This window comes from Ascaphus truei, chromosome 10 (genome assembly GCF_040206685.1).
Source record: "Ascaphus truei isolate aAscTru1 chromosome 10, aAscTru1.hap1, whole genome shotgun sequence".
Lineage (NCBI taxonomy): Eukaryota > Metazoa > Chordata > Amphibia > Anura > Ascaphidae > Ascaphus > Ascaphus truei.
The window spans coordinates 30,646,991-30,668,244 of record NC_134492.1 but is presented as its reverse complement, the minus strand read 5'-3'; the positions used below and the strand labels follow the sequence as shown (position 1 = coordinate 30,668,244).

Genomic DNA, 21,254 nt, shown 5'->3' with positions numbered 1-21,254 from the left:
CACATCTCGATATCTGAAAACAAATTAAGTGCATATAAATTCGTTTTCTGACCTCTGTTTAATGACACAATAATTTACAGAACTGTACAGTTAAACAGATGCAACAAGTCACACAAGCATTTTATAATAGTCTTACGGTAGACTTCTTAGTAGCTTGGAACTCTGACCCTTTCTTTCTAAAATCCCTGTCAGTCTTATTTAGTGTCAGCCAGCATTAAAGAACAATTCAAGATCAGTGTTACTTTAGCATTCACAGTTGGCTGACTGCTACAGGGTCAGTGTGGGGTATTTGAAAAAAAATCGACTCCCTTTTCTCACGTTTTTGTTTCAAGGGCACCTTCGGGCGGAAGAGGTCGATAACATGCTTCTGCGGAACGACAGCGGAATTGAATCGGCTCTGTTGTACGCTAAAGCTTGGTCAAAATATACCAAGGATATACTGGCCTGGGTAGAGAAAAGGCTTAGTGTGGGTGAGTGCCTGCGTATGGCGTCTAATGAGCTTTGTCCCGATGGAACTAAATCTGTTGTCAGGCATGTGCTTCAGACTGTCAGTAATGTGACTTCTAACTGTTTTAGTGACTAACCGTTCAGTAGTTCTGTTTTCTTCTTACTCAGTAGCAGTATTACCTTATTTGATGGTATTATATTGAACCTTTTGTTCTTAGAAGCGGAAGCAGCTAGAAACCTTGCAAAAATGGCTGAAACCGCAAAGACCGTAGTTGTTCCACAGGTAAGTTATTACTTTACTTACAAATCTGTGATGAAAGAACCGAAGCATACTAAAAAAAAAAAATGTGCTTAAGTTGTAGCCGTTTATTTTACAACTGGTAAAGAATACTGTTACTGCTACAAAATGACACTATTTTCTGCGTTTCACCTGTTGAAAATGCCGCTGCAATACAAGGCATGTAGAAAAAGATCCTTTTGCTTTTAGATTGTGGTTTATACCAGAGGATGTTCATTTTGTCACGTTTGTAACTTGTCACGACTACCATGATTAATTCACAGTGCCCGAGGTATGTTAACCTTTAAGGCAGGGGGTGCTTAACTCCAGTCCTTAAGCCCATCTCTCCTCCCCCCCCCCCCCCCCTCAACAGGTCAGGTTTTCAGGATATCCCTGCTTCAGCACAGGTGGCTCAGAGGCTCAGTCTTTTATTTAAGTTGTGGGAGAGAATATGATAAATGGCATTTCTTGAGTCGCCATTCGTTTCAGTTCAATTTAATATTTGTCAAGTGGTTGTTTCCCTGTTGTTTTTTTTTTATTTTTTTTATTCTTTGTCCTTTTATGTTTCTAGATTTTTTTTTTCTTTTTTGTAATGTGATGTATAAAAAAAACTGTTGCTATCCCCTTTCAATATTAAATGTAATGTTTGTAACTTCTGTGCCAGAGTGGCTGCAATGCATTGCTCATTGAACTTCTTCCATTCTAGGAGTTTATGCCCTTCCAGTCAATATTCACAGCGGCTTTTCAAAATGACATTGAAAGCAGCCAAGTTTGTCTGCAAGCAATAACCGCTCTTCAGAGCAACAAATTCATGCAGGTGAACTTAACCATGTGTTCTTAAACACAAGAAGGGTGTATTGGGGTGTGTATATATATATATATATATATATATATATATATATATATATATATATATATATATACACTATTTAGCATAATTTTGTTTATTAAGGCGTTAACATATGAAGTACAGTGGGAGGGAGCTAGAAACATGTAAATATAATAGATCACGATTCTATATTGATAAAATACATAGATGCACGTTCTTACATTGGCATTTAATTACTGTACAGAATACAGAACCGTAACATTTTAGATCTTCCCCACACGTCCCATTAAGCTTTATACATTTGTTCCAGCCTCCGAAATAACGACGTTAAGTAGAACAATGCAACAATACTGAGGGGGCATAAAATAATCAGTGTTAATCAATGGAAGATGTGTTCATGGTTAGTCTTGCTAGGTTAGAGCCCAGTGTAAAACCTCACTCATGAGCTCTCCCAAAATAATTACGTTCAAAAGCTCTGTCCTCCTTGGAATAAGTTGTCCTTCGTTCTCCCGCTTAATATGCTACGGTGGTACAACACCAGAGTCTTCTCCAGCTATTCCTGGATGACCGGGGAATACCCCTTTGACTGCTAAATCCTTTAGCATGGCAGGTGGCTGGGGGAGAGAGTTCTTGTGGCAGATTCTTTAAACTCCGGATCATTAAAGCAGCCTTGCCTTTTGCCCATTTTTTCTTCTTTTAAATAAATGCAGAAGATCCTTACATTTATGGCAATGCAATTATCGAAGCTGCCGATGGATCCAGTCTCCCGTGATCAATCGGTTAAGATGCTGCTTCCCAGGGCGTGCAATATGGCCACCCATTTCAAGAGGAAGTTTTGTGGCTTTCTAAATAGTTGCTATAACAATCCAAGGAAGCTTAATATTAAAAAAATTATTAAAAAGGACACGAGTGAAAAACATATTTTTTTCTAAAAAGGCGGTAATCTAATACTGCACAACTGATTCATAGAAAAAAACACTCGAAGAATTTTGAATGAAATGCTGCTTAATTCAGATTTGCCGGGTATTATATGGATTGTGTAAAACATTTGTTTATACTGCACCTCAATGTTAGACTGTATATCCAACTATTTGTAGAGTTTCTTCGCTTCTCTTCAGTAACGCGTATATAGCGCTGCTTGGCCCTGTCTGCTTTAGTGCAGGAGTGGCCAACTCCGGTCCTCAAGGGCCACCAACAGGCCAGACTTCAAGGATATCCCTGCTTCAGCACAGGTAGCTCAGTCAGAATGACTGAGCCACCTGTGCTTAAGCAGAGATATCCTTAACTGTTGGTGGCCCTTGGAGACTAGCGTTGGCCACTCCTGCTTTAGTTAATTTGCACTGTGTACAAATAATTATTTTCTCTGTACTCCTACAACTCATTTCATTTTCAGCCCCTCCAAGCAAGGCGATCGGAGCTGGACAGGCAAAGGAAGGAAATGAAAGAACTTTGGCAGCGAGAGCTCAAGAAAATGGTTGGTGTGAAACCGAAATGCACATAGTTTTATATTTGTCAGAATGATGTTAGCTCATCCCTCAAAGTACTTTCACATGTTCCTACAGCTGCTTCTGCAGCATTCGCAAGCGAGCTGTGATCACTGATAGGCTGTGTAAAAATGTTACCATATCAATTCTTTGAGACCATTGAATTGGTGTGGTTACCACCATGGTATTCTTCCCATCAGGCACCCACTAGCGGCTCTCGCCTGGAATATTCATTAGCTCTTACTGAGAAAAATTACAAACTGCAGAAATCCGAATTTGTTGACAAACCCTGCTCTCCTGATCCAGGAATATATCTCTTAGGCTGCGGTCCCATTGCGTTGTGCATGCGCTGTGCGCACAAGCACTGCCGCATTCAGTCCGGGCCCAGTACATGCGTCGGCGTGCATTTAGCAGCCGCGCTGTACTGCAAGTTTTCTCACATACAAAAAAATTGTATGTGGAACTTGCGACGGAGGCGTGGCCACGCCCCCGCCGGCGGTTCAGCCAATGAGGGCGAACCAGCCGCGTGAGGTCATGGCCACAACCCGCAAAACCCCCGGCACGCCTCCTCCCGTCGCAAACTTTCCCTCTCTCCCAGGACCACGATCTGCGGTGAAGCGCTGTGCACGCGCCGCCTTACCCCCGCCCCCCCCCCCCCCATCCACCGCCGCCCGGTGCGCGTGTGCTACAGAACGCACTGGGACCGCAGCCTATAGATATGATTTCTTTGCAATAGAAACAATGTGATTTTTATTTTGGAACACCATTTTATGAATTGAATAAGGAGGTGTTCTCCACTCCAGTCCTCAAGACCTCACAACTGTCAAGTTTCCAGGATATCCCTGCTTCAGCACAGTTGGCTGTCTTTTACTGAGCCACCTGTGCTGAAGCAGGGATATCATCTGAACCTGACCTGTTGGGGAGTCTTGAGGAGGGGAGTTGAGAACCCTGGCTTAATTTCCTGTTTTGTTTGCAGCAAGAACTGGAGACTGCTCTACGGAAAGCCAAGTTATTGAACGTCCAAAGGCAAGATGAATATGACAAGGCAAAGTCCAGCACAATTCGCTCAGAGGAGGAACAGCTAAGTATGGGTGGAGGACTCCTGAAAGACGCCAGCAAACAGCTGGAGAAAAGGAGACGTCTAGAAGAGGAAGCTTTACAAAAGGTCAGATTTGTTCTTATTTGTACCTTACAAGTCGCTGAATGTTTGATTCTTGGCTATCCGTTCAGTGAGCTTGTAACAAAACCAGGCACTCTTTGGAACTCTGCAGCCTAATGTAGCTACAAGGTAAAGGCCTATCCAGCAATGCAAGGGGGACAAGAAAAAGGGTTTAACACCTGACTTCATATGGATTGCAACACTAAAGGGACACATACATAAAGTACATTGCCTGCTCATTTTTTATAATATAACTTTATTTCATATAGTTCCTCTCTTTCAGTGGGGCTGTTTAGTACCTGAGGCACGGGGGGTGGGGGGAGGGGGCTTGCATCACTTTCTACAGTTTGTTTAAAATGGGTTTTGTACAGCAGAAAATGCAGGCTGTGTTCCCCTTCTGTATGCCTTTTGCTCCTTCATGGTCCAGAAAGTAGTCATTCTACATCAAAGCATGTGTAATAGTGTCATCATTTACCCTTTACTGGATGTCTCCTGCAGTGCAAATGGCTTCATGCGTTTTACACTGCAACAGTGTATTGCAGAATAATGAATACCAGATTAATAATTGCTTTTTGTAGTGTGCGCGTTCATTTCTTTTTAATGTCTATAGTACCCATCTGACATGGTAAACCTTTTTTACATTCGGCAGGCTGAAGAGGCCAAAGAACATTACAAAGCGTGTGCGGCTGATGTTGAAGAGAAGAGGAGCGATTTGGAGAACTTGAAAAGTGAAATTTTAACACAACTTCGGGAACTTGTTTACCAATGTGACCTCACTCTTAAAGCTGTAAGTTTGGTTTGTTGTCCTTCTATAGAAACATTCGCTCGTAAAGGGCAAGATCACAAGTTTCGTATTGGTGGTGATGGTCAATATCAGAGTAAATGATTAATTTTCAGCTGCTTTTCATTATTAGTGCTAATCTACTCGGAGAAATGGTAAACCCTTAAACGATTTTAAAAAGAAATGAGATTCTATGCATCCCTCTGTTTTCTTGTGGATGTATATCTTGTGCTCTATTGTTCTAGAAGAATAATTGTAGCAACCCGGGTAATTACCATACTCTGTATAATTTAAATGGGACGTTTTCAGATGTGGAAGGAATCCCCATGAATGCAACTACATTTAAAACCTTGTTCATCCCGTTGTGTGTATTTGAAATCACCCTGTGCAAAACTGTTACAGTATTAACCCTGTTAGTGCTGAGGTGGTCAGCAGCGCAAACACATTTAAATGGTTAAGACCAAAATCATAAATGGCCTGAGAAGCTGTTTTGTAGCTTAGCTCAGGGGTCCTGAACTCCAGTCCTCGAGACCCCCCCTCCCCCAACAGGTCAGGTTTTAAGGATATCCTAGCTTCAGCACAGGTGGCGCAGTCCATGGCTGTCAAAGACTGAGCCACTGATTGAGCCCAGGGCCGCCAACAGAAATCATGGGGCCCGGGACAAATGAAAGGAGCAGGCCCCCCCCCCGAACCCATAGAGCACCCCCCCCCCCGAAACCCATAGAGAAACTACCACGAAAAAATATCTTTTAGCGCGCAACTTTACTTAACTGTTTTCTTATTGTGATACAGAAAAAAACATTACAATGCAACCTGTTTATTTTTATATTTTCAACAAAAGACATGTGACTGCCTGAGTGCGTGGGTGTGTGAGTGAGTGGATTACTGTGTGGGTGGATGACAGTGACTGGGTGGGTGGATGACAGTGACTGGGTGGGTGGATGACAGCGACTGGGTGGGTGGATGACAGTGACTGGGTGGGTGGATGACAGTGACTGGGTGGGTGAATGACAGTAGAATGACGGTGGGTGAATTACAGTAGAATGACGGTGGGTGGGTGAATGACAGTAGAATGACGGTGGGTGGGTGAATGACTGTAGAATGACGGTGGGTGGGTGAATGACGGTGGGTGGGTGAATGACTGTAGAATGACGGTGGGTGGGTGAATGACGGTGGGTGGGTGAATGACTGTAGAATGACGGTGGGTGGGTGAATGACGGTGGGTGGGTGAATGACTGTAGAATGACGGTGGGTGGGTGAATGACGGTGGGTGGGTGAATGACTGTAGAATGACGGTGGGTGAATGACAGTAGAATGACGGTGGGTGGGTGAATGACTGTAGAATGACGGTGGGTGAATGACAGTAGAATGACGGTGGGTGGGTGAATGACAGGTGAATGACGGTGGGTGGGTGGGTGAATGACGGTGGGTGGGTGAATGACGGTGGGTGGGTGAATGACGGTGGGTGGGTGAATGACGGTGGGTGGGTGAATGACGGTGGGTGGGTGAATGACGGTGGGTGGGTGAATGACGGTAGAATGATGGTGGGTGGGTGAAGGACAGTAGAATGACGGTGGGTGGGTGAAGGACAGTAGAATGACGGTGGGTGGGTGAAGGACAGTAGAATGACGGTGGGTGGGTGAAGGACAGGTGAATGACGGTGGGTGGGTGAAGGACAGGTGAATGACGGTGGGTGGGTGAAGGACAGGTGAATGACGGTGGGTGGGTGAAGGACAGTAGAATGACGGTGGGTGAATGACGGTGGGTGGGTGAATGACAGTAGAATGACGGTGGGTGGGTGAATGACAGTAGAATGACGGTGGGTGGGTGAATGACAGTAGAATGACGGTGGGTGGGTGAAGGACAGGTGAATGACGGTGGGTGGGTGAAGGACAGGTGAATGACGGTGGGTGGATGAAGGACAGTAGAATGACGGTGGGTGGGTGAAGGACAGTAGAATGACGGTGGGTGGGTGAAGGACAGTAGAATGACGGTGGGTGGGTGAAGGACAGTAGAATGACGGTGGGTGGGTGAAGGACAGTAGAATGACGGTGGGTGGGTGAAGGACAGTAGAATGACGGTGGGTGGGTGAAGGACAGGTGAATGACGGTGGGTGGGTGAAGGACAGGTGAATGACGGTGGGTGGGTGAAGGACAGTAGAATGACGGTGGGTGGGTGAAGGACAGTAGAATGACGGTGGGTGGGTGAAGGACAGTAGAATGACGGTGGGTGGGTGAAGGACAGTAGAATGACGGTGGGTGGGTGAAGGACAATAGAATGACGGTGGGTGGGTGAAGGACAGTAGAATGACGGTGGGTGGGTGAAGGACAGTAGAATGACGGTGGGTGGGTGAAGGACAGTAGAATGACGGTGGGTGGGTGAATGACGGTGGGTGGGTGAATGACAGTAGAATGACGGTGGGTGGGTGAATGACAGTAGAATGACGGTGGGTGGGTGAATGACAGTAGAATGACGGTGGGTGGGTGAATGACAGTAGAATGACGGTGGGTGGGTGAATGACAGTAGAATGACGGTGGGTGGGTGAATGACAGTAGAATGACGGTGGGTGGGTGAATGACAGTAGAATGATGGTGGGTGGGTGAATGACGGTGGGTGGGTTTGGGTGAATGAATGACGGTGGGTTTGGGTGAATGAATGACAGTGGGTGGGTTTCGGTGAATGACAGTAGAATGACAGTTGGGTGAATGACGGTGGGTGGGTGGGTGAATGACGGTGGGTGGGGTGGGTGAATGAAGGGTGGGTGAATGAAGGGGGGTGGGTGGGTGAATGAAGGGTGGGTGGGTGAATGAAGGGTGGGTGGGTGAATGAAGGGTGGGTGGGTGAATGAAGGGTGGGTGGGTGGGTGAATGAAGGGTGGGTGGGTGAATGAAGGGTGGGTGGATGAATGAATGACGAAGGGTGGGTGGATGAATGAATGACGATGGGTGGGTGAATGACGGTTTAATGAATGACGGTTGGGTGAATGAATGACGGTTTAATGAATGACGGTGGGTGGGTGAATGACGGTTTGGTGAATGAAGGGTGGGTGGGTGGTTGAATGAACGGTTGAATGAAGGGTGGGTGGGTGAATGAAGGGTGGGTGGGTGGGTGGGTGGATGAATGAATGACAATGGGTGGGTGAATGAATGACGATGGGTGGGTGAATGACGGTGTGAATGAATGACGGTGGGTGGGTGAATGAATGACGGTGGGTGGGTGGGTGGGTGAATGAATGATTATGGGTGGGTGGGTGAGTGAATGAGAATGGGTGGGTGAGTGAATGACGGTGTGAATGAATGACGGTGTGAATGAATGACGGTGTGAATGAATGACGGTGTGAATGAATGACGGTGTGAATGAATGACGGTTTTGACACGGTGACGGTGGGTGACGTACCTTGACCTGGTGGGTGCAGCTTGCCGCCGGATGCTTCCCCCTCCTGCCCACGATATCCCTGCGGCAGCTGCCCGGGACAGGAGGTGGGCTTGGGGGAGGGGGAGCGGGAGGGGGGCGCGCAAGAAGCTGGCCGCGGGGGGGGCGGGAAGCAGGCCGCAGGAGGAGCAGGTACTTCCCCCTCCGTCCCACGTTGGGAGCGGGCCCTGCTTGCCCTGCGCATGCGCGGGGGGGTGAGCGGGCCCTGCTTGCCCTGCACGTTGGGAGCGGGGGGTGAGCAGCCCTGCTTGCCCTGCGCGTTGGGAGCGGGCGGTGAGCGGGCCCTGCTTGCCCTGCGCATGCGTGCCGGGACCGCGGGGGAATCGCCGCCATTTTTTCCATTTATTTAAATAACTGACCCACGGGGCCCGGGACACAAGTGCTCTTTGTCCCCCGCTGTTGGCGGCCCTGATTGAGCCAACTGTGCTGAAGCTAGGATATCCTTAAAACCTGACTTGTTGGGTGTTACTTGAGTACGAATAGCACTGTGAACATTCTGAACACATGATACATAAAGCTTGGCCCCCTGCAGACGCACTTACCAGAACTCCCTCCTACTGTCTCTGTACGTTCTCCCTACCTACCAATTAGATTGTAAGCTCCTCGGGGCAGGGACTCCTCTTCCTTAATGTTATGTTTGTCTAAAGCACTTATTCCCATGATCTGTTATTTATATTATCTGTTATTTATTCGATTACCACATGTATTACTACTGTGAAGAGCTATATAAATAAAGACATACAATACAATACATACTGGAGTTCAGAACCTCTAAGCTCAGCACATCCATGTTACTACTGCTTGTGGGGCTGAATTTGTAACCTCTCTGCTGCTTTGCGATGTGTTGCTGACGCCGCTGGTCGAGTTAAATCAAAGAACGGGACGTGTGTATTGAGCTCCTCCTGTGGAATGTTTCCGACGCGATGATTTGCCAAACTATTGCTATTTTGCAGAGTAAACAGTTTTGTTCAGTGACTAAATAACAATCAGGCCAAGAAAGCATTGTATGTGATCTTTGCCAGTTTACTACAGGTTTTACTTAAGGAGATTTTTGACGAGATGACACAAATTCCTAATCCGTAACATTTAACGGGTTGTTTTTTCGCATTCTTTTGGGGGGGGAATCCGCTAAGAACTATTTGATCAAAGTAAATTACACTTAGTTTTTACACATAGTAAGAGTTGAATTGGATTATAAAGTAGGCATTTCGTTTTGAAGTACTTCCATTGACAAACCCCCTTCACTACTGGTGTCCGTGTGCATTGTATGCGGCTCCCCTTCAGCTCTGAAGGGTCTGTACAACAAACATAGCTTGTGTGCTTCTGAGCTATGACTGTTGAACCAGTCTTCTCAATTGTGATAAGTTAATTATTTGACTGAATGAGTCTATTATTACTGGGAGAGAATCTGTTAATCCTTCAGTGCATTTGCCATAAAATAGGAGTACTCTAAAGTCTAGTTCTTCACAGTAGCAAACAGGTTAGATTTTAAATAATGCATTAGCAGTGTTCACACAACAAGCGCTCTCTAAAGCTGAAGTGCAATTTGGAGATTCTGTTAGGTTGCCAAGTATGAATGGACTTGAGCCATCTGGAATGTGACATCATAACGGGATTCTTAGAAGGGTTGTAGAAATGGTATTTCTGTATATTAAGGTTTAAATAATCTGTGTGTATAGATCTCTCTCCTCTCTTGTAATTGCTAAATATATAGAGATCTGATATCATTTAAATAAATTATGTATGGGTTACAAAATACTCTTACCACTGCCTTTCCAGCTACTAGTTCATATAATACAAACCGTTCTAAAAAATGCATTTATGGATTACTTAATAGGCCACAGTGAACCTGTTCCAGATACAGCATGCTCAAGTAGTGTCCCTTCCAGTCAACTGCCAGACACTCTGTGAGAATGCCAAGCGTTATGAACCAGGACAACAGTATTCAGAGTTTGCGAAGAGCTTGCCAAAAGATGGTACCACTGAGGCAGGATCTTGTGAAGCAACAAGTTCCCAGATTGCGGGGTGAGTCAACTTTACCATTTACCTGTGTAGAAAACATGCCTCTCATAAAGTTAAAATGCTCATCTAGTGGAGATCATGAGAAAGTCATGCCTGTAAAACTGCCATAAAAAGCATATGTATCCTTGTACATGTCACGTAGAACCCATGCATGACGCATTTATACTGTCATTTGTTTACCCTGTTCTCTTGGCAGTGGGATTTACACACGACACATTATAAAATTGGTAGAGTATGAGCTGCCAATGGGGTCTACCTTAGTTTGATTGCAGGCTGCAATGTTTTGGCAGAGGGATTGAACTAAATGACCCATACTTACGAGAAGAAAAAAATCCATAGAAATTATCTAAATTGCCATTTAATGTGCATTGGAGCTTCTTTGTTTACTGCTCTGTAGTGAAATTTGTGGAGTATAACAGTCTGAAATCTTTGGTAGATCCTTTGGCGCCTAATGTCAATTTCCTGTAGCAATTTACATAGCTGCACTCCGGAGTTTTCTCTGTTTGCTTAGGTAAATACCAATACTGTGTGCTTTACCAACCTATAACAAGCAGCATATGAATGAGACTTTAGTCTTTGTTATTCTTTGTGCAACTCCAGGATTTTTCCACTTTATCTACCCTATCCCTATTGTGTGTATAATTGGATGACATTTTTTTTATAAGATAATTAATTGGAAGTTCTTTAAATACGGAATTGGAAATTTCCTCTGACTATTTTTAGAGGGGTCAGTGAGTATTCACAATGATGACCCAGATCTGAAAGAGTTTTGTTGTACAATGAACATTTTAATAGACTAATATAGGGTAAATATTAAAACCAGTTGCACGCTTATACTGTTGGATAGTAGGACAATAGTCCATTATTTTATTCTACAGTTGTCTAAAATTGGCATGGGAAGTGTGTTAGTCATGAAAGATCTCTAGCTGATGAGCATTTATTTGCAGAGTATTGGAAGACACTGACTTTACTTGGCAATGTTGAGAACTATACAAGAAAGTTGATTGGGTGTATCTCTAGTAAAGTTCACAGAATGGGCATGTTCATGTAAAGCAGTATGTATGAAATACTGAAGGCAACATTGCTTTTACATTTAGAGTACTGCTGACTTGTCATTGAATTAAGAACAACACAACAGCATACAGTATGAATGATCACAGTAAATGTTAGACCCTTAAAGGTGTTTTGGAAACTCTGTAACTTAAAAAAGCAATCCCCCCTACTTGTTGCTTCCCTTACACATTTGTGGGAGAACCGTGCTATTTTCAACTCTGGTGACTCCCCTCCCAGTTTCCAAGACCAGACTTGCCAGTGAAGTTACTGGTTTTTAATCACCCTCCATGGAAAACAAAATGGCTGCCAAATCTCCCAGGGCCTATGTGCCAATGGGAAACCACAACGTCATTGGTTGCAGCTTTCTATTTGACGGGCATTTAAGTCCCCTTTAAAAAAACAGATGGTAATACCAGTAGCTTAGCTGGTATGTATCTCTGGGTCCTCAGGTGCTGCTGAAAGTGTAGTTCTTCTCCGGAGGAACCCCCAGCCACCCCCTCGTTCCAATCCTGTAAAAGGGAGCGAGAGTACCTAGGGTGGATTGTTGCATTAATCTTCCAATCGTATGCCAGTATTTTAATAATAAATAAGAACTATTTCATATGGCGCTTTTCTCCCAATGGGACTCAATGCGCTTCATAATTGCAGTATAGTGCGCGGCACACAGCACAGGTATTTTTACAGACACAATTTTGTTATAAAGGTCATGTATTTAAAAATGAGATATTACCAACCTTTTATCCTATTTGTAATCTGAAATATTCTGCAGCATTGCTGTACAACAGTGTTGGAGGAGCATGCGTAGTATGTGTCCCAGCTTTAAACGGGTTGCCTTATGTACATTGTCTTTCCTTTTTAGACCACTCCTATCCAAAAGACAGGAAAACAGCGCTCATGCATCACATGGAAACCTTTCTCAAGGCTCAACAGAATTCCCTGCTCCGTCTTCAGAAGACATTGGCAGTCCTGTCTATGCCCGCTCTCACAAGATTGGACAGAAAAGATCTAGCAGCAGCACAGATATTCAAGGTACAGTATGTCCTGAATTCATTTTTACAATGTGCTTTCTGCCAGAAAACTTAACTCTATTTCAGCTAGACACAAGCACTCCCAACTAATGGCCGTTCTTCTGATTTCATTTGTTCAAAGCGGTAAGAGGTCCACCCCCTTTTAGATCCTGGTCCGTAGGCAACCAGAGCAGTGGGATGTGCAGTGATTCAGAAAGTGCAGGAGGTAGCAGCGAGTCCCGCTCAATGGATTCTCCATCTGCTAGCCCAGGTACATTTCACTGTAGCTCTTAAATTGTCTTATGTTTAGGTCCCCAAAAAGGAATTTCTAAAGAAGGTGTCTTTAAGAATCACTTTAACCTATTGTGTATTGTATTTCAGGTGATTTTAAGAGGCGCCTTCCCAGGACACCATCTACAGGCACCATGTCATCAGCAGATGATCTGGACGAAAGGGAACCTCCTTCCCCTTCAGACAATGGTAATCCTGCTCTGCATAGTCTTGTCAATAGAATGTTTCACATGGTATTTGGAATTCAGCAAAGCATTTTTAAACGTATCCATTTAAAAAATAAAAAAAATCTGTACATACAGTTCCTCTGACGCCATGTTCTTTCTAGTATCATGATCACCATGATCCCCATTGGTTAGGTTACAGCGAGCATTGTGCTACCCAATGTATTTCCGCACTTTCAATGACGTGTATTCTCCGTAGGTTTAAATGATTTGGTTTCCGAGATTGCCAATTCCCCTGGACCATTCAGAAACACAATTATGTCCAAGGCATCCCATACACACAAACTCAGAAAATTGAGAGCTCCATCCAAATGCAGAGAGTGTGACAGCTTGGTCGTGTTTCATGGGGCTGAGTGTGAGGAGGTAAGATGACCTTTCTAAAGGGGTTTCCCTACCATATAGCATGTAATTGAGGCAATTCTAAATGGGATTCACACAACAATGACATATAATAAACACTTGAGATATGGAAGGCTATATGACATTAGACTGTTTCTGCTAGATACTTCTTATAGGTGTGTTGTTGTACCTTCCTTCCCACCCATGAGTTATTCCAATATCGGCTTTCAGTCAATAATTAGAGCGTTGTTATGATTAGCAATGGCACAAAGGGGACAAATCTCATTGACTGTATTCTTTTTGTAGTGTTCTCTTGCTTGCCACAAGAAATGTCTAGAAACACTGGCCATTCAATGTGGACATAAAAAGCTACATGGAAGACTTCATCTGTTTGGCGTGGAGTTTACTCAGACTGCTAAAAATACCCCTGATGGCATTCCTTTTATTATCAAGAAGTGTACCTCTGAAATAGAAAGCAGAGCACTGACAATGAAGGTAAGTGTTTTACAGTCAAAGAAAAGTCACCATTTCGGATTAAACCATATACGAACTACAGAAACTAGGCTGTTGGGTTTAGATCAGGGGTGGCCAACTCCAATCCTCAAGGGCCACCAACAGTCAGGTTTTCAGGATATCCCTGCTTCAGCATAGGTGGCTCAGTCTAAGCCGCTGATTGAGCCACCTGTGCTGAAGCAGGGAAAACCTGACTGTTGGGGGCTCTTTAGGGCTGGAGTTGGCCACAACTGGTTAAATGAAGCCATTCTGTTCTTGCACATGCAGTTTGCAATGTTGGCAGAAAAGTTGGAATGTTTAATTAATTTTAGGTACTTTTTGTTTCATTGTGTTACCTTTGGAAATCCTGCTCATAAATAAGCATTTTCACACAGCTTATTGTGGAGTAAGTTACAGTTGGGTGCACTTTTATTCATGTTTCTTTATCAAATTGTACACTTATTGTTAGACTTTGTTCTGAATAACTGCTTTTCTAGGCTCCCCTCGGTTCCTTATTTGGCCCTAAGGTGTGTGGTCACATTGTTACAATTCCAAGAGCTTTTTTTTCTCTCCATGTTTGTACTTTAAACTTGCTTAATTAGAGAGTGCCTTTGAGTTAATTATACTTGGCTTATCTTTCTTTTTGTTTGGGACAGGAGCACATTTCCAAACAATGCCACCGTAATACTGAAATTCCATCTCTACTCCTAATTAATCGAAGGGGGACATTCTGGTTTTGTATGTTGTAAATAGGAGGGGCATAAACCAGGGGGGCTCAACTCCAGTCCTCAAGACACCCCCGTCAGGTCTTAAGGATATCTCGGCTTCAGCGCAGGTGGCTCAGTCTTCGACTGCACCACCTGTGCTGAGGCTGCGATATCCTTAAAACCTGACCTGTTGGTGGGTCTTGAGGACTGGAGTTGAGCCCCCCTGGCATGAAGCTTTAGTTTTCTTTTAGTTGTCCTTGTAGCGTGACAATTCTAATTCCTTATTTTCTTCTGCGTTTTCTTTTAGGGCATCTACCGTGTAAATGGAGCCAAGTCCCGAGTTGAGAAGCTTTGCCAAGCTTTTGAAAACGGGAAAGATTTGGTGGAGCTGTCGGACCTGTTCGCACACGATATAAGCAATGTTCTGAAGCTGTACCTCCGTCAGGTACGCAATGCAACTGCCACTAGTTGGGGCTTCTTTGGCCTTGCGGTGGCAACCAGCAAAAAGTTTGCTTTACATATCATGACCGTAAAATCATTCTCGTTTAAAACACAAAGAACAAAGATCTTTTTTTTTTTTTTTTTGTCTGTTTTACATCTGTACGCTGCTTAGGTTTAAGACTGAACAGGGATCTATTTATAACTTGCAAGGAGTTGGTTGACTTGACTGTCTTGTTTTCTTCACCTTAATAAGTTAACCAGACAGACCCATTATGTCAAATAGTGGACAAGAAACATGGTAAATAGATCAAGGCAGAGATAAGTAAAGAGAACATATCACTGGTATTCATACAATTTGATCTTGGCGTGAGTGGTGTAAAAAATAAAAAAGTCAGATCAGCGAGCAATCGAAAAAAATCAGTTTTTTTTTAATTAGTGAGAAGGTTAATCTAACGGTGTTTACAACAGTACGGGATGACAAAGTGTGTATCTCTTATGTCTCCAGCTTCCAGAACCATTGATCCTGTTTCGACTTTACAATGAATTTATCGGCTTGGCGAAAGAAAGTCAGCACATCAACGAGGAAGTAGATGCAAAGCCGCACAGTCCTACCTTAAAGAGGCAGCTGTCCTGTGTTGAGCTGAACCGGGTGATCATTAAAATTCGAGACCTCCTGAAACAGCTACCAGAGCCCAACTATAATACTTTACAGTATTTAGTAGGGCACCTTTATAGGTAAACTGACCAGCACAAATTATTTGAATGATAGATTTGTTGGTGCCAAATGTATTAATAATGTAGAATTTATTTACAAAACATCCGTTGCAGGTTTTTATGTCGAGTAAGCTAATTTTCAGTTAACTGTTTCCTTTATTACTTAAAACAATTCTTTCCTGTAAACCTTTTACCTGCTGTCCCTAGCGCTCCTAAAGTGTACAGTTTATTGAATGTGTCCCCAATGCAGAGCTCTGTGCAGGGGCAGCAGCAGTTTCTCGTGGCTCCTGTCCCAGTTATCTATACCTCGTGAGAGAATCGGCTCTACTCTAATTGGGTTCTCTTGCTTTTTTTTTTCTTAATGGATTTAGATCACATAATAAATTGGACGGGACAACCAATTGTAGCACAGTTCTGTTTCTGAATGTCTTTTCAGCAGTCACAAAAGGTTTTAGACCATTTAAAAATTCCCGGTCATAATCTGCATTGTTGTATACTGTATTATAATATGCTACTTTTTTGCAGGTTGTCCCAAAAAGGAAATGTACTTTAAAGTTGAAATTCCCAATGCTTATGCATAAGCTGTAAAGCTGTTGAAATACATGTTTTATAGGAATATTGTCAGCTTTCACATTTCCTATATTAGAAGTATCAAAAAAAAATATTATTTACATTTTGTGAAACACGAAATAGTACAGAGTTCCACTACATGCATCGCCCTAGGGCAAACAACAAGTTATTTCAAGTATTTAAAGCAGCAATGTGCTGTCCCTGGTTTAAAAATTAAAAAGTTAACATAGGGTGGAACCAGTGGGTCCCCAGGAGGCTTACAGAGCTATTTTCAGCTCTGCAACCCCCCTGGTTCTGGAGATACAGGAGAACGTAAGAGAATTCAATCTCCCTCCAGGGGAAAACAAAATGGCTGCCAAATCTCTGGCCAATAGGAAGCCGCAGCATCATCCGTTGTAGCTTCCTATTGAACGACCATTTAAATCCCCTTTCAAAAACCAGGAAGTAATACCAGTAACTTCAAAGGTAATTATCTTGGGAATAATGTGGTTCAACTCGGCAGGCCCCCGTGGTTCAATCCTAAAAAGAAAAACAAAAAGGTTAGGAGGAATCACATGAGTTATAAAGACGTTAGTGTTCTTGATAAGACATATATAGAGATTGAATGGCTCCATAACTCCTGTAAAACAGTATCTATGTAGAACTGACATGTTTGTTCTGTAATGGCTGTTACAAACTGCTAAATGTCTAGTGATACGTTAGAAATGACTGCGATTGTAATTGTTTCCATGTAGAGTCACAGAAGAAATGGAAGAAAATAAAATGTCAGCCAGCAACCTTGGAATAATATTTGGGCCGACCCTGATTAGGCCGCGTCAGACGGATGCTACTATTTCACTTTCCTCTCTGGTGGATTATCCATATCAGGCACGAATGGTGGAACTTCTCATAACATATTATAATGTGGTCTTTGATGTCTCGAGGGATATGCTTAACCCCGAAGAATTCCACCTGGAAAAGGTGATTTTACCAGAGGAAAGAGAACCGCAACAGATCAGGAAATCGCAATCACTGCCAGTTGGAAAGGAAGTAAGTTTTACAGTTACATTTATGCCACTTAAGTTATTGGTGATGTTTAATTAAATCAGTTTGAATTGACATTATTTTTCCATCTTCGTTTTAATAGAGTGTTGTGCTGTCTAAACGCGCATGCTCTCTGGACGAAACTTCGTTAGTGTTTGAAGGTATAGAAGAGAGAGAAAGCACAGTACATAACATGGACATGGTGGAAGAGAATGGTAAGTATCTCAATTTCACCCAGCCTTTTGTGTAAGATGAATGAAACGGTTGTATGTAAAAAAAATTAAAAAAAGCTAATGTTATTTATAACCTATATTTTACAGTGCATAATTCATGTCGACATGTCGACAACTTTATAAGGGATTCCTCGTCAGAACCTGTTAGCACAGTGTTCAGTATGCATGGTTCTGCTTCAGATGAACCCGGTAAGCATCTTTATTCTTTGCTTTAAAGAAACCACCCTACAATCACGTAAGGAAAGTAGAGGAATCCGGGTTTTAAGATTTCAAAATCACAAGTGTCTTTGTTCTAAAAATAAATAAAAATGTATTACCAAACGAACAGGTGATTTTACTATAAAGTAGGGTATTGGGATAACGTGAAAGTGAACGCAGTTCTAAAGGAAAATAGCCAAGCGGGCACTACCTGTAAAATACGGATATCCATTTGTCCTCTGTCCTACTACATTTTCTTATTTATATATTTGTGTACTGTGCACAAACCATTTCTCACCTACCTATGGGAATTTCCCATGACTCTGGATTTTTCTCAACTGCATTACTTGATTAAAACCCACTCTTAAAATTAAATATGATAATGAAGACAGCACCATAACTGCACTTTATGAAGGTCAACTGCTCTGCAACTCGTAATACTGCACATTATAAGGACCTTACTAATACTTTTACGCTCTCAATATGACCTTATTCAAGCACTGTAGTACAGTGATCTCATTTGTTTCCCAAAAGAACAAAGGTTGTTGGAGTTTAGAAATGTAAATAACCTTTCAAACATTGACTGTGCAATCTAGTTTTGCTTTCTTTACCTATTTCACAAAGCACGAGTTTGAGTTGTGTACATATTGCTCGTTTTAGCATTAACAGTGAACTATTGTATAGTATCTGAACAATTAAAAATCTATTTTGGGGAAACCCAGCATTTAATATGTATAAACAGTGAGATAATGGTGTCTTGGATCCCTCGTGGTTAATATTGAACACGGATAATGATAAACTCCTTACTGAAAAGAAGTGCAATCAATACATTGTTTATTCTTGACCTTTGTGACATTACATATCTTAATACCGAGGAACAAGTTCCTTTGACTTTTTCACGCAACAGTAGGGTGTAAACATGAAAATGTATGAATTCTTCAATCTTCATTACAATGGCAGTAGAGTGTTTGAATTGGTATGAATAAAGGTTTAGTAGATTGTGATCCATCTAGAGATCACAGGGACCAATACAGCTGCTAGAACTTTTAACTAGATCATACATAAACAGAGAAAAACTTAACGTATTATTGAGTTATTCTTTGCGTTAGCACGATGATTTATTTATTTTGTCATGTTCATCTTAAACGAAAAAGGTTGCTATTCGGAATCTGTGATGTGGGCATTAATCCTAACCTTGCCCTCTAAAGCCTACACAAATATTTAGCAGTCTATAACTGGGGCTTTCAAAGGTTTGTGTGCTGAAATACACCATGTAATCCCATATGAATGTCTTCCTATTCTGTTTTCTTTCTCCTAGATTGTTCTGTGGACACCATTTCAGAGAATGAAGTTGGGCCTGCTGAAATGGCCACAGAATGCCATTCTAAAACAAATAGCTCTGTACCTGTAAAATCTTATCGACAAACAACCAAAGTTCAATTGAGGGCTCCCAGGGCCAAGCCAGTTGTTCGTCCTGTAAGTTTACCTGTGGATCGTCTGTTTCCTCCATCGGTGCTGAATGAGAAAAATTCCAGAAATGTGGGTGTTTCAAGTTCAGAAAAAGTTGGCAAGAGTCCTATTATTGAAGAAGTTTCAGAGACCAAGCCTGTCCCTACGGTTAATGCATGCTATAGACTTTCATGTTATGACACTCAGGGTCATCGGAAAACTTGGGATAAGCAGTACAAGCAGTATGACATTACGCCAAGGACTGCAATGATTATGACCAATGTCCCACAGGAGATTAGAGCGCATGATGGTGGATCTGCATGTGGCATAATGTCCTCTAACATCAGTTCAGTAAATGCTACACTCCCTAAAATACCATCTACAAGCCATGTCAAGCCTGGTCTCATGGCAACCGAAGGAAGTTCTGTAGATTCCAACCCTCTTGCTGCTTTAAGGGCACCAAGAACTTTGCAACCCCCACCCGGAACCTTTTACAAACCACCTTCATATAAAGTGAAGCCAAGCGAAGGGACTACACAGAACAATGGGGCATCAGCAAGTGCTGGCAACGTGCATGGCCAGGTCAACAACAATAACAATGTGAAACTAGTTGCAGACTCAGATCTTGTATCTGACACACACGAACAAAACACAAATTCACAAAAAACCCTCTCCGATGATCTCCAGCAAACAGATGCAAAACCAACATATCAGAGACTAAGACCAAAACGCATGCAAGAGTTAGAACACAGAGAGGCACACTTTGTATAAAACCTTAACTCCCTCTTTGCTTCTTGCTTGCCGAGTCAATGGGGGGGTCTCCCTTGTCATGAGACCTCTTTTGTGCCATATTGGAATTATTTGTATACAAAATGTTGACTGGAAAAACACTGAAGTTAAAAAAAAAAAATATTGAATTTCCATTTAGTTTTTATGCTTTTCGATACACCGTTTTTGTATGCATTCCACAAAATAGAAGCAGTTTATAAGGTGCACTTATTAAGATATATTAATATGAAATGCTTATTTATAACAAACAGTATTCACGTCTGGGACTATGGAACAAACTGTTTTCCAAATGTAAATTTGTGTATTAAGAAGAGGAAGCTGTTGCATTTCTTAAGACAGAAGCAAAGCTTTAGGACTTTGCTGTATGAAAGTATCTAATCTGTGCAATTAAAAATGTGCTTCTAAATAGATTACGTAAAAGCCTGCGGGACATGTGTCATACCTGTATATTTTATGCCTGTGTTTTCATCCATTGCCATTTTTATGTGTTGTCACTTTAATGTTACTTTTACAGAGATGATGCACTTACTAAGATTTACGACTACAAAAGCTATAAAATGTAACTTAAATGTGAAATTATTTCCAAGTTGCCTGTTCTTCAGATCTCTGCTCAGCCACATTTCCAATGACTACCTGTTACCATAGTCGGTTACATGAGAATCTAGTTTATTCCTGTGTGTGGTATCTGTCCTTATGTTATCCGCTGTAGCTAAATATAAATACATTACGGCGAGCTGTTTATACTAGGTGACCCTTGCAACCAAATGACTACTCAAAACATGTCCTGTTTGTGCATACAGTGTTGATCTTTTGTATTCGATGTTTTTTTTTTTTACACCTAAACTGTTACATATGCACAAACAAATATATTAACTTTTTAACATATTTCAGAGTTCATGGTTTATATAATCTTGGTTTCTTTTAATTTATTAAAATGTAGATTATGCAACCTTGGCTACGTTTTTATGCTTTTGTTACCAGAATTTCGCATAAGCAAATCATCCATTTGAAATGAAAAGCATTATGTGCACGAATGTATATTGCAATTTTTTTCATATTAAAAATATAAAGTATTTTATTACATTAGTATATGAAGCTTTTTTTTTTTTTAAAGGCATCAACCAAAAATAAAAATATTTTTAATTGTGCAGGAATTAAGTTTACTTGTGTTTTTTTATTTTTTGTCCCAGTAACAGGAATAAGTATGGTTTTGGTTAACTACATAATGAAAATGTTTTAACTGCGGAATAAATACTTTCTTACCCATTTGCCTCGCTGTGTGCTGCTTTGCAT

At 42.1% G+C, this 21,254-nt stretch overlaps 1 protein-coding gene across 6 annotated transcripts in view; it reads left to right on the top strand.

Annotated features, from left to right (window-relative positions):
* ARHGAP29 (Rho GTPase activating protein 29) overlaps positions 1-21,227 on the top strand; it is an 88,946-nt gene extending 67,719 nt beyond the window's left edge. For 5 of the 6 annotated variants that reach the window (XM_075616443.1, XM_075616442.1, XM_075616440.1 and 2 more), the window contains 18 exons: positions 333-470; positions 666-730; positions 1,431-1,541; positions 2,947-3,027; positions 4,014-4,202; positions 4,846-4,983; positions 10,247-10,434; positions 12,344-12,513; positions 12,634-12,762; positions 12,873-12,971; positions 13,206-13,369; positions 13,652-13,840; positions 14,852-14,989; positions 15,491-15,720; positions 17,004-17,298; positions 17,396-17,507; positions 17,613-17,714; positions 19,042-21,227. In XM_075616443.1, the coding sequence (XP_075472558.1) occupies positions 333-470; positions 666-730; positions 1,431-1,541; positions 2,947-3,027; positions 4,014-4,202; positions 4,846-4,983; positions 10,247-10,434; positions 12,344-12,513; positions 12,634-12,762; positions 12,873-12,971; positions 13,206-13,369; positions 13,652-13,840; positions 14,852-14,989; positions 15,491-15,720; positions 17,004-17,298; positions 17,396-17,507; positions 17,613-17,714; positions 19,042-19,943 (3,440 nt within the window). In that variant the 3' untranslated portion in view covers positions 19,944-21,227. The remainder of the gene's footprint in view (positions 1-332; positions 471-665; positions 731-1,430; positions 1,542-2,946; positions 3,028-4,013; positions 4,203-4,845; positions 4,984-10,246; positions 10,435-12,343; positions 12,514-12,633; positions 12,763-12,872; positions 12,972-13,205; positions 13,370-13,651; positions 13,841-14,851; positions 14,990-15,490; positions 15,721-17,003; positions 17,299-17,395; positions 17,508-17,612; positions 17,715-19,041) is intronic. The other variant, XM_075616441.1, reaches the window with a different exon arrangement.
* The last annotated feature ends 27 nt before the right edge of the window (positions 21,228-21,254 follow it).